The sequence below is a fragment of the Apostichopus japonicus genome, chromosome 8 (genome assembly GCF_037975245.1).
Source record: "Apostichopus japonicus isolate 1M-3 chromosome 8, ASM3797524v1, whole genome shotgun sequence".
In the NCBI taxonomy this organism is placed as follows: domain Eukaryota; kingdom Metazoa; phylum Echinodermata; class Holothuroidea; order Aspidochirotida; family Stichopodidae; genus Apostichopus; species Apostichopus japonicus.
The window spans coordinates 41,839,533-41,852,703 of record NC_092568.1 but is presented as its reverse complement, the minus strand read 5'-3'; the positions used below and the strand labels follow the sequence as shown (position 1 = coordinate 41,852,703).

General features: G+C 37.3%; 1 protein-coding gene across 4 annotated transcripts in view; it reads right to left on the bottom strand.

The window, feature by feature from the left end:
- LOC139972072 (gamma-aminobutyric acid type B receptor subunit 1-like) overlaps positions 1 to 13,171 on the bottom strand; it is a 44,344-nt gene that overhangs the window by 19,805 nt on the left and 11,368 nt on the right. For 2 of the 4 annotated variants that reach the window (XR_011794579.1, XR_011794578.1), the window contains 13 exons: positions 12,244 to 12,304; positions 11,806 to 11,980; positions 11,418 to 11,590; positions 10,827 to 10,904; positions 9,501 to 9,666; positions 9,121 to 9,256; positions 8,608 to 8,709; positions 7,242 to 7,364; positions 6,920 to 7,066; positions 6,471 to 6,659; positions 6,026 to 6,115; positions 5,161 to 5,250; positions 4,428 to 4,699 (listed from right to left, as the gene is read on the bottom strand). Coding sequence is in view for 1 of the 4 variants with exons in the window: in XM_071978973.1 (XP_071835074.1) it covers positions 4,625 to 4,699; positions 5,161 to 5,250; positions 6,026 to 6,115; positions 6,471 to 6,659; positions 6,920 to 7,066; positions 7,242 to 7,364; positions 8,608 to 8,709; positions 9,121 to 9,256; positions 9,501 to 9,666; positions 10,827 to 10,904; positions 11,418 to 11,590; positions 11,806 to 11,980; positions 12,244 to 12,304 (1,605 nt within the window). In the remaining 3 variants the exon portion in view is untranslated. Of the gene's footprint in view, positions 1 to 3,835; positions 4,700 to 5,160; positions 5,251 to 6,025; positions 6,116 to 6,470; positions 6,660 to 6,919; positions 7,067 to 7,241; positions 7,365 to 8,607; positions 8,710 to 9,120; positions 9,257 to 9,500; positions 9,667 to 10,826; positions 10,905 to 11,417; positions 11,591 to 11,805; positions 11,981 to 12,243; positions 12,305 to 13,171 lie in introns of those variants that run through there. The other 2 variants (XR_011794580.1, XM_071978973.1) reach the window with 2 other exon arrangements.

The following is a 13,171-nucleotide window of genomic DNA, read 5'->3' as shown; positions in this document are numbered from 1 at the left end:
ACGTAGTTCTATTACTAGAACTAGAATTGTAGCCAAACAAAACGTTATGCTTCGATTCTGACAAAGCACCATTTAAGATCTATGTTATGTATGTCGCGACAATTTTCATTTAAAACAGGCGGATCCATAGCAACCTGCAGACGGTCAAAGTTATGCCTTATACCGAGAAGATTTTTCAATTAATGCAAGTATTAGACATAATTTTACTTAATCATTCAACGACTGAATACGTTATTTCCTTTCAATTTATGTCAATATAAATGTGGTACTTCAGTATATTTCGTGACCTCACAAAGCTTTTCGACACGATTCACCATCTGATGCTATCATATTGGTATGAGAGGTAGTGCAGTGTTAACGTTCCAACAGTTTATTTCATATATTATGTTTCTCCGTGAAGCATGGAATTATTTACTCTGTAAAAGTTAAATAATACTCTGTGACGGCTATTGTTACCATTCATGGAGAACTATGATATGCACCTCGGTGATCGATTTTAGGTCCGCAAATACATCGCATTATTAATGATGACTGTAATGTCTGACTTATTTTGTTGTTTCTTGATGATATCAATATTGTTTGTAAAAGATATTATGAAATGTTACATACAGAATTGGGCTACAAGTCAGTATGACTAATTATTATCTAACAATACATTGGAAGCCTACACGACATATTTACTAATGAACGACAAGCTATAAAATGTTGAGTCCTTTGCCCACAGCCCAATGTACATCCTACCACCATACTCATCTGTCGCTGGTAAATCCATATCTTCAGAAATGAAGGTTTATTATTTGTAAGCAAAATTTAGGTCAAAATGCCTCATTTGTTTTATTTCTAGCCAATTTATGCAGTTTTTGTCGAAAATGGTATCAGATTATCAAGTTAGTCAAAGTCCCGTTCTATGATATTTTAAAAATTATCTTGAGAAAGTTTTAGACGTCTCAAAGATTTTTTAATGTAGGCACTTTGCTAATTTTATAATCCAAGCAAGCATTCGAATGTATCGTATTGCAATGTAACATTTATATTACGTTGACAGCAAAGTAACGAGTCTGACGAAATTCGATTACATTGAGATGCATGGAATGTTCTGTATCCGTAAATATTACATTATTTGGCTGTGGAATACCCCTTCTAACGTGCATGTCAAGTTGTGTACTTTTTACCATCAATATTTATCGTTGCGTGATAATCACGACATATTTAGGAGGGATGGTTATAGCTAATGACTTTGTCTAATAGCTTTTGGTTAATTTAAGAGGGAATGCGTTTAATATACAATCAATTTGCGGAGTTGAACAATTACATTTATAGGCATTGCGTGTGGCTTGATTGCCAATATTCGTGATAAAAGCACGGCTGATTTGAAACCACTCTATAATAATAACTATGGTTCAGTTATAATTGGAAGTCTCTCAGCTGCTTTGAATCTTTGCAGCGAGTGTGAAAGCAGGGAATAACGAGGTTGTTAATGTCGCTTGGGGTTGCGAGCGTGGAGAGTGAAATTGTGTGTTAAAAGGGGAGGTTGAGTAGCAACAAGGGACTTGTGTGTATCTGGCAGGCATAGTGTCAAATTGGACCGTTATGGGTTCTTTATCGTTATGGCATCTTTGTGAAGTGGTAAGATACAATTGCTGGGGGTGGGGGGGGGGGTGGAGTAGAGGGCGAACGGGGTAAGTAATGGGCATTTAACCAGAGTAGTATAAAAATGGTATTCATTTTACAAATGTTCACTCGATGTTTATAAACAGGCGAACAACTACAGGCATCGTTTTTTAGGGTCTTTGGGTTCGCATAAACATCATTCTACATATATCTTATACAGTCCATCTGAATGCTCAGTGTCCATATATCATGTGCAAGTTAGTCCAATCAATCATAAGCATTAGATTGTGTGTATAGTATTTTCTGTTTGAAAGTTCCTCTGAGTAGCAGTTATTGGTTTACTATATATCTGTCATGGTGTAAGCAGTTTAACTTCGTTGTTTGTTTGTTAGCTAATGTTAACAAAACTAATTGAAGCCATGCAGACAGTACATTCACCTAGCTGCACATTTAGCATATATTAAAGTAATTGGCAAGTTTTACAAGGTAATGACAGCCCTAATTAACAGCCTAAAGATATGTTTGTTTTTGGGGGAGGAAATTCTGGGGCTTTGTGTATTAAATGCAATTCATAAACGTGTAAAGGTAAATGTTCTTAATGATGGTTCTCTTGCCTTATTGAGCCTAAATATGTTTTTTATATTGTTCTATTCGTTACCAATTGGCATATTAAAAAATGTAACTTTATATACAAATAAACAAACACTTAAAGTAATATCATAATAATGATGATGATGGTGATGATGATGATGATGATTCCTGTGACTTTTTCCTGTAGCTTGGTGGCAACATTTTGCACTCTTTGTAATTTACAAATGAAAGAATTAGGTAAACCATACAGCAAAGTACAACAGTAGTCCAGTTGGGATGAAAATAAGGAATGTATCATCTGTTCAAGAGATTTTCTACTCAGATGATGGCGGAAGACTTTTATTCGATGCAAATTAAACAGAGCAGTTTTGAATTTTTCTGTTATGTGCTTACCAAAAGACATTTCGCTGTCCAGATAAACCCCGAAATATTTTATGTCAGTAGTTACATTAATATGAGTGTCAATAATGTAAATTCCATTAATGGTATACTCCCCGAAGTTGAGTTGAGGTGCCGAATTTAATATATTCAGTTTTGTTACAGTTAAATTTCAACCTGATCATATTCATCCAATCATGTGCAATTTTCGCACAGTCCTCAAGCACTCCAATACGGTAACCCTCTTCTTCTGTACTTGATGCTTTGCAGGAACTGTAGTAGGAGTGATCATCCGCGTACCCAACTAGATAATTCACCCCACCATCTTTTGCAGGTTGTCAGTAATATAGTCTTGCAATGTACTTGAATACAAATTATATAACACCGTTTACGCGCAGCTCCCGCGGAATAGAAAAAGTAAGCTCAATTTCCTCAGAAAACGACTGTCCCACCCTCACTTTCATTTTCCTCCCGTTTTGGTAATTTCAAAACCAGTCTAAAGCCTTCCCCTTTGTTCCAAGCTGGTTCTCAAGAACACGTAAGAGTTCTATATGGTCAACCGTGTCGAAGGCTGTTGAGAGGTCGAGGGCAACCAAAGGCGTAACCATTTGCTTATCCATGTGAAGCAATACGTCATTCACCAGCTTCATCTGTGCTGTTTCAGCACTGTATAATTCCCGATTAGCACTAATGTAGTCAGTCAACAAATTTTCATTCATAATATGCTCATTCAGTTGTGACAGCATTCCCTTTTCTACGAATTTGGACATTAAGGGTAAGTTATTCACGGGCCTATAACTGACGACAACCGTATCAAGACCGGGTTTCTTTAAGATGGGACAGACAGTAGCTGCTTTCCATAAATAAGAAAAGGATCCGATAGTTAATTAATCATTCACAATCGATGTTAAAATATGAAGTAACACATGGACATGAGCTTTAAGTAAGCTTGTGGGGAGAGGATCGATGGGAAGTATTAAGGTTTTACTCGTTAAATTAGTTTAAGTACACGAGACTCACTCAATGGCTGGAAAGTTGTCGGATGTTCACAGCCTTTGATGGGAGGATTAAACGATGACAATTCTTGGAGGTTGTCTCTGGGAATCATGATTGTGTGGATCTTACTCATGAAGTGATTCGTAAAATCATTTGCCAGGGAGAAGCATTTCCTAGGGAGATGCTAGGGAGAAATATAAAATGTAGCATTGAGACATTATGAACATTAAGACTTTTTTATTCACTTCATCACAATATTCACAGGACAGTCAACTTTTAAAAATCATTTAAGATGAACCTTCAAACGAACAAGTCAAGAAACTTTCAAATGTATATCATGTTTAATGAAAGCTACAAAGAGTATTCGCTAAATTTTCTGACGCATTTAACTGCTACTTCACCACTGAAATTATTAGTCAAAATACTGCAAACAATTAATGTACGAAAAATTAGGGCTTAAATATTTAAAGTTAGCAACAACGGTAGAAAAGAATCTGGGCAGGAGAAACCACACAACTAACCGACTGATCTGCTCTCAAACCCTAGTCCCATTGTATTGAGATTGTGGCTGTGTTTGATCATTGCCAGGTGTGTATCACGATTTCCCCACAAGAAGAACATGATGCTACAAATGATCGTAGCCAAAAGGCCGAGAATGATAACAAACGTGTTAGCCAAAGACTTCAAACACAACACCAAGTAGGAAACCGCAATGAGCATTTAAGTACAAGGATATGTATGTAAATAACATATGTTGTATATTGTTGTTTCATTGTTTACTGACTGTAAAGTCAAATGGCATGGGAAGTATCATAATACTTCTAATTGCAGACTAAGATATATTATACAACCTATCAAATGCAGATGCTTACTGTCACTCGTTGAGATGCATCTAATTTTAGATATCATACACTGATACAAGAAACATATTTCACAGAACATAGAATATATAGAATACGCATAACAAATAACACACAACTATTTAAGTGTCTGTAAGCTTTGAGACAAATATTCGCTCTAGTTTCGAACGTTTCGTTACTCATGATTGCTAATAACCGGTGAGCATCTTGTTCGAACCACCTGCAGTTGTTTCGCGTGTCCCCTGAAGGGCCATTTGCTGCAACTGAAGAGAAATACGTACAAATGTGATCATACATCATTTATGATATAAATTGTAAAGTATATATTTAAATGCATCATGTGTATCTGGTGATGATGAATTTAACCAAAGTATCTGATAACCTTTCTCAGTATGTATTAGTATTTTATATAAATTATAAAATAAATATAGATTTTTTATGTATAGATATAAACCAACATCTTGGTAGTCTGCGAGACAGAATAAGATAACATTTACTTTCATTTCTAAGAATCAATACGTTTTTTGTCGTTTCATAGAGCTCTCTCATTCATATGGTCAACAAACGCTCAGCACAAAACTTGCCAGATATGCATTAACAAGATGTTATTTGTTGGTTTCGTGAAACCTGTATGCAAGACTGTTTGAACCCGTACGGGTTTCACGAAATGAAATGATTCGTTTGAACTTTTACATGAGTTTGTCTGCATATATTATATATTTACCTGTTCGTACTCCTCTTTTAGTTTGATATTCTCGTCCAATAATTCCTTTGGTACCTTGCCTCGCAGGTTTTCATTGGTTGATGCAGTACCCTTTACAAGAGACATAATAAGAGACACAGAAGAAATAGTTACTAATATCTGTGTATTTAGCTTCAAAGCAATGTCATAGGTCAGGTCAGGTCGTAGGTTACACGTGCGCCCATTGAAGAGTCACGGTCACATTGAAGAGTCAAGCCCACAAGAAATTACCCAGGCACAATGATCGATCTATAGTTTTGACAAAACAAAATGTTTAATGTTTACGACTTAATAAAGAATATCAAATATGTTTGACTATAAGACTTCACTTGAAATCTTTGACGTACTTGAAAACTAATCAAGATGAAACTATGAAATTCTTAAATCTTTTAATGGTGTGTTTCATGAAAATGTTTTTTAGATCATTCAACAATTAGAAGAATGTATTATCAAGTATCGCTTGATTATTATCGTGATTTTGTTGACAATTTAAATTGACAAAGCATCTATATTTCAATGTCAGTAATTAGATTTTTCTTCATTGTTTACTTATGGAATCAGTTAATTATCAAGGAAAGGAATGTGAAGGAGTCTTTGGCCAGACGTATGATACCAAAGGCTCAATTTACTTTAGAAAGGTTCGACACAATTGATATTTGTAATTTTAGCTTGGTGATTCTGCTACGTTATTAAACAGTTTTAATTTAATTCAGTGAAAGATCCAATAAAGTTAGAAGATAGATGATAAGTCAGTTCCTTCGAAATCGTTTGTCAGATTTGAGCGGCAATATTATACATCTATATACATTTTGTTATAGATAAAGATTGCACGAGTAAGAGTCCTTACCGATGAAACATCAGTTGTTGATGACGTACATTGGCTGTTTCTTGATTTATGATTTTCGTCCATTTTTCGATTTTTCACCCAATAGATTATCTGAAATGAGTACTTTTATCCTTTAAAAAGCACGTAAGTACGTGATACACAATTATATAAACGATGCTTTAGTTATTGTCTGTCTTCCGCGTGGTATAAGATGAAGAATGGAGAAATTACATATGCATTTCATACAACCATTATTAAACTATGCAGCGTAATAAAGCTTCAGAATTTTAACATAAATACATCGAAAGTTAAAGTTTTGTGAATGAGTAATCGCGTTCATTATCATTTTCTTTCAAATTCAAAACATCACTGCCAAACCAATTGTCACGGTTTACAACTCTGCATTAATTCTAAAAATTCTCAATTGTAAATTAGGGAGCTTAGTAAGTCATCATATTTATTTCACCTTGGGTAAGTACAAGACCAAGATAGTGACGGTAGTGCAGCAGATAACCAGGGAGGATGCAAATATATAAGACTCAGTGGGTGTGTTCTTGAGGAGGATGGTCAAGATGAGACCACAGACACCAAATAAAATGATGTTATAGATACAGATGGCGACCTGCTTACTGTCTCCCACTGGAGTCAAGTTAGCCTAAAGATGATAAAAAGTATAAAAGAAACATAACATATTAACGAAGAGAAATCATTCTGAAGGCGGTATATGCAAATGACATAGTGCTAAATAACAACTGTACTGTTTTCAATTTATTAAGAATAAAGATGGTTACAACGATATCATGTGTGTGCTTGCCGGTACTTTTAAAGTTAGAATGATTGCGATTGTAGTATTAAAAATTCAAAGTATTTTAATTTATTCATATATTCATACAAACTTTTGGAAAGATACTTTACTTGTGTTATTTCATAAGATAGAAATGACCCGGTGAGAAGCATCACAGCTTTATCAGCAAACGAGAGGAGGAGAGGGATGACTCCATCTCCCGAGGAACATTCACTGAAGTAGTATTCAATGAAATGATTGGAATCCTCTGGATCTACCTGACAGGATAATAAATAAATGGCATATCAATACTCATTCTGTCAGATTCGGGTGCTGTAGTTTTCATGATGCATTAGCTTTTCAGTAAAATTTACAATTTGTAGTACTAATTCATTATATCTATGATGTTAATTTATATATATCTATTCTAAATGAAATTAAAAAAAAGCTCACCTCGATTCCCAAGGGCACAAAATTGAGGTAAACAGGGTACAGAAAGATTTTCAAAACCAGACAGATCACATCAAATGTTAAAAGCACTGCAACTATGCCACCAATTTTTAAAACACTGCTACCCTGAGAGAACGAAGAAAATGCGAATTGAAATGTTAATCAAATCTGTAACACCTTCAATTTTATCATATCTATATATGTATTTAATATGAATGGATTTAATAAGCTGCCTCGTATTGTCATATTTACAATTTAACCAATCTTAACACATTAACGAACTTTCATCCATCCATCCATCCATCCATCCATCCATCCATCCATCCATCCATCCATCCATCCATCCATCCATCCATCCATCCATCCATCCATCCATCCATCCATCCATCCATCCATCCATCCATCCATCCATCCATCCATCCATCCATCGATCCATCCATCCATCCATCCATCCATCCATCCATCCATCCATCCATCCATCCATCCATCCATCCATCCATCCATCCATCCATCCATCCATCCATCCATCCATCCATCCATCCATCCATCCATCCATCCATCCATCCATCCATCCATCCATCCATCCATCCATCCATCCATCCATCCATCCATCCATCCATCCATCCATCCATCCATCCATCCATCCATCCATCCATCCATCCATCCATCCATCCATCCATCCATCCATCCATCCATCCATCCATCCATCCATCCATCCATCCATCCATCCATCCATCCATCCATCCATCCATCCATCCATCCATCCATCCATCCATCCATCCATCCATCCATCCATCCATCCATCCATCCATCCATCCATCCATCCATCCATCCATCCATCCATCCATCCATCCATCCATCCATCCATCCATCCATCCATCCATCCATCCATCCATCCATCCATCCATCCATCCATCCATCCATCCATCCATCCATCCATCCATATAGCTATATATATATTATATATATACCGGTATTATACACGAGTGACTGTTCTATGCTGTATCGTAATGACAAGGCTTATTTAAATAAGGCTTAACCGGGAAACATTTAGCATTTAACATTCGTTTGCGTTCTTCTTTCCAAATAATTCCTCTATGGGTCGTACATTCCTGTTCCTGATACTGAAGCTCCCTTTGTCCTTATACTTGTTAAGTATTAAGGAAAGTGATTCTTATCTCATTTAATGTATATATCATTAATAATTAACAAAAAAAAACAGTTATCACTAAAATAGCTGAGGCTGACGTTAATCTACATTTCACAAATTTGAACCAAAACTAGTTTTCGCTTTCGTTCCGTTATTAAGCGAGGCTCCTTTACTTTAAAGGTGTAGTGTTACCATGGTAAAGAACCTTGTATAACCTACCGCGTGATCATCTGACTTTAAGGAATTATAAACCAGCAAGATTCTTGCAACAAGTGTTGATACAGCCATAGTAAAACCCAGAGAAGCAATGATATCGTGAATCTATACATCAAAAAGAAAATGTTATCTAAGAAATGTTGCTGTTAAAATCCTTTGAATATCAACATTTTAATGACATTTATGTTGTTTAAATCATTATGAGTTAACAGTTATAAGACAGTTTCATAAATATTCCTTTCTTATTGTTGATCTTCACTCGGCAGATTGAAAAGATAATAGCTGCATCTTGTATCTTTTAACAAAAGTTTGGTCTCTGTTGTTCGTGGCTATTCTTAAAAAAGCTGTTAATTACTTTCCGCATGTAAAAGCTTCAGCTTTAAGACGATAATTGCAATCAATATTAGTTAATACGAATGTATTGATGACTTCAGTTTCTGATGAATATTACAACTGACAAAAATTCAGGCTTAAGTGGATATGTTGTATCGTTGCTCATTCATAAATATGTCTAACCTTGCAAATGAGGAGATGATGTTGGTCTGATAGAGAGGGGAGCAGATCAGATTTAGTACACAATACTGAGGCATACATTAGGAAGCCACCGAATAGTGTGATGTAATCGAAAACAGCATCCATACCAAGGCGCGATCTGTGAGTGTCAAATTAGTGCAAAAACCAAAAAGTATATAACATTGTTATATATTATGATTAAAAGCTTATGTCATGTTATCATTCACTGATAAGTATATTTGCTGCTTAGTAAAATGAGTTGTATAAATAATTATCTCTGTTGCTTAATTCGTAGGTTACCAGTACAGAAAAGAACATTGATCATACACACAGTTTAGTATTTGTAAAGAAAATGTTAAGGAAACTGAAACTTGAGAACTTACCCTCTTCTGATAAAACGAATAGTAAGGAGAGTTGTTATCAGAATGATCACTGCTCCAAAAGATGAGAATGTCGTCACCAAAATATGTAAATAAGCTGGTATCAGTCTCTCTATTCTATCAGTCGTTATAGGGACAGTAATCGGGGAATCCAGAGGAACCTCGCCCCCTTATTAGCAAAAAAGCAACAACTATTAAACTGTTAGTCACATGCAGTAGCATAGGAAAATAGATATATAAACAGTGTGCAGTATTTTCAGCAAATACAAGATAGCTTTTCATGCATGACGTCATATAGAAATATCATAAACGGTCATGCGTAATAAATAAGGTCAGTGATGGAAGGGAAGGGAAAGGAACGGTAGGGAAGGGAAGGGAAGGGAAGGAAAGGGAAGGGAAGGGAAGGGAAGGGAAGGGAAGGGAAGGGAAGGGAAGGGAAGGGAAGGGAAGGGAAGGGAAGGGAAGGGAAGGGAAGGGAAGGGAAGGGAAGGGAAGGGAAGGGAAGGGAAGGGAAGGGAAGGGAAGGGAAGGGAAGGGAAGGGAAGGGAAGGGAAGGGAAGGGAAGGGAAGGGAAGGGAAGGGAAGGGAAGGGAAGGGAAGGGAAGGGAAGGGAAGGGAAGGGAAGGGAAGGGAAGGGAAGGGAAGGGAAGGGAAGGGAAGGGAAGGGAAGGGAAGGGAAGGGAAGGGAAGGGAAGGGAAGGGAAGGGAAGGGAAGGGAAGGGAAGGGAAGGGAAGGGAAGGGAAGGGAAGGGAAGGGAAGGGAAGGGAAGGGAAGGGAAGGGAAGGGAAGGGAAGGGAAGGGAAGGGAAGGGAAGGGAAGGGAAGGGAAGGGAAGGGAAGGGAAGGGAAGGGAAGGGAAGGGAAGGGAAGGGAAGGGAAGGGAAGGGAAGGGAAGGGAAGGGAAGGGAAGGGAAGGGAAGGGAAGGGAAGGGAAGGGAAGGGAAGGGAAGGGAAGGGAAGGGAAGGGAAGGGAAGGGAAGGGAAGGGAAGGGAAGGGAAGGGAAGGGAAGGGAAGGGAAGGGAAGGGAAGGGAAGGGAAGGGAAGGGAAGGGAAGGGAAGGGAAGGGAAGGGAAGGGAAAAGAAAGGAAAGGAAAGGAAGGAAGGGAAGGGAAGGGAAGGGAAGGGAAGGGAAGGGGGGCATGTTTTTTCTTTTCGTGCCCCAGCCTCTATCTTAGGTGACTTTTCATACATGAAAGCAAGTATAATGCTTGCATATATTTTTCACTACGAACTAACAAAAGATTTTCAATCAATATAAACAAAAATGTTATGTGTAGCAAGCATCTTTGCATTGAAGGAAAGTGTGGAGTAGGAATGTTTCACCTTACCGGCCCATTCGATGGGAGTCTTCCAAATGATTTCATCCGTTCCTGAGGTGTAAATTGCGAGCGATACAGCGACAATCGCTATAGCAATAGAAACAAGTTATAAAAAAAACATTAAATAAAGCTGAAACTATTCTCTGAAGAAAATCGAATGATTTCATGAACATTGTTATTGATGTCCTAAGTTACCCGCGTGATGGCATTGATGTTGCCGTGTGTTTTGGTCGTGCAATGCTACGCCATGTGGGACCGTGATTTAGCCGTGTTTGATTACGTATAATGAATCTAGTCTCTTTGAACAGCTGTAGATGTGGACATGCTTGCAAGTTGAATTTTGAATGTTTCCTTGTAATTCTTAATATGGAGTTAATTAAAGTAAAGCTGTGATTAATTACCTACAACTGTGTGCAAACTCTATATAAAGCAAGATCCACTGAGTAACACGCTATGCTAGATCAAACCGTTCCTGTTCACATGGCTAGTACCTCACCTTTCGAGGATATGAGAGCAGCTTTTAAGGCGACTTACGATTGAAATTATTATCTCTTCACTAGTGCTATATCATTTTGTGAGATAAGTAGTGAATCTCCAAACCTGCTTTAACCTTGCACATATATGCCCTTTTCTTACTACAGTCTCCACGGTGTAGCTCATTTCCGATTTCAAAGTCAACGTAAGTGCATTCACGTGATTCGTCTCTAATCCAAACTGATGTGGTGCCGGGAGAGATGCTCGATTTACTTTGGTTCAGTGTTTGGAGATCATGCCTGTAAGACAAGAATAACTATGATGAATTGTCTTCCAAGTTTGATTTGTTTGTTTTAAGTATAATCTGGCATGTAGATTGTGAGAGAAAGTACAGAATGTTCGCTGCTCTCTCTTCAGAATTATATTACTTACATCATTAATAACTTCACATAAGCTACAGAACCATATATGTTTTTTTATATCGTCGCTTCATATTAAGCAAGCATTAACATACCAGTGTGTCATCCATTTTCTTGACAAGAAAGATACCTCTCCTTCTATTGAGAAATCCACAAGGTCAGCCGCCTCCTTGGTACATGACGTCACAGCTTTACTCCAGTCAACCGTTCCATTATTAAACAACTGAAAGCAGTATCGACTATATAGAAACCAGCCGGGAGGACATTTAACTGAAAAGAGACATATCAAACTGTTACTATTGTAACTAGGGATGTGGAAGATTGGGGCAGAGGAGAGGCATTCGGTAAGGGCATCGACACTCTAGAAGCTGATAATGCTCTAGTCATAAGAGATGTTCTAATGTGGGGAGTAGGATGGGAATCGATTTTCCAGGTAAGCTGAACTTGGTTGAATTTCCTACATTGAACATGACTTTCAATACTCCAAGATAAATTATATGTACTGAAAGGAACGAATTATACACGGCACATACTTTGTAGTTGAAACAGTTCAGAGCCGCCAAGTCTTTCTCCTTTTTCGAACGTCACTTGCCCCTACAAAATAATATGGAATTTGAGCTCTTTATATATAAAAACAATAAGAGAAATGCCAATATTACAAATAAACGAAGAACAAGGCCTGGTTACAACGATGATACTTTTCCACGAAATTTACAAATATATATATACTCAATCCTCTGATAACATTTCGGTCGGTCTATTGTTCTACAAATCTCTGGTCATGTGCGAAAATGAATTGAAGTTATTGTATAAATAATAATAATAATAATATCAACGATTTATAAAGCTCACGAATCCACCCACAATAGCCTGTCGCAAAGTTGAGTTTTACGCTGCTGTTTAAAGGAGGAGACTCTCATAACCGTCTTGATTTCAAGCGGTTAAATATTCCACAATCGCGGTGCAGCGACTGAAAAAGATCTATCCCCCAAGAATGGTTGCATTTAGATTCCATGAGAAGTATCTTATCATTAGACCAAAGATTGCGGGTCGGAATATAATCTTGAGGCATATCGGAGATTTAAGAAGACACCAAATTGTGAAGAGACTTGTAGACGGTCAGCATTAGATTGAAAACAATTATGTAAGTAACATGAAGCCAATACAGTTCTTTCAGGCTTCATGTAATATGGGAAGACCTTTCGGCAGTAGTTAGCATGCAAGATGCTGTGTTCTGAACATGCTGTAGGCGAGACAGTTGCGTTTTTGGTAAGCCAAACAAAAGTGCATTTCCATGGTCAAGATGTGAAGTGCCAAAGGGGTGGATTATCTTTTGTCAAGATTTCTAATGTGAAGTGTTAAAGTCTGGACAATGTAAGAGATATGTGGCTTTAATGTCATTGATGAATCCAAGATCAACCCAAGATTCCATGCTTGTGGCACAGGTGCTATTTCTAAATT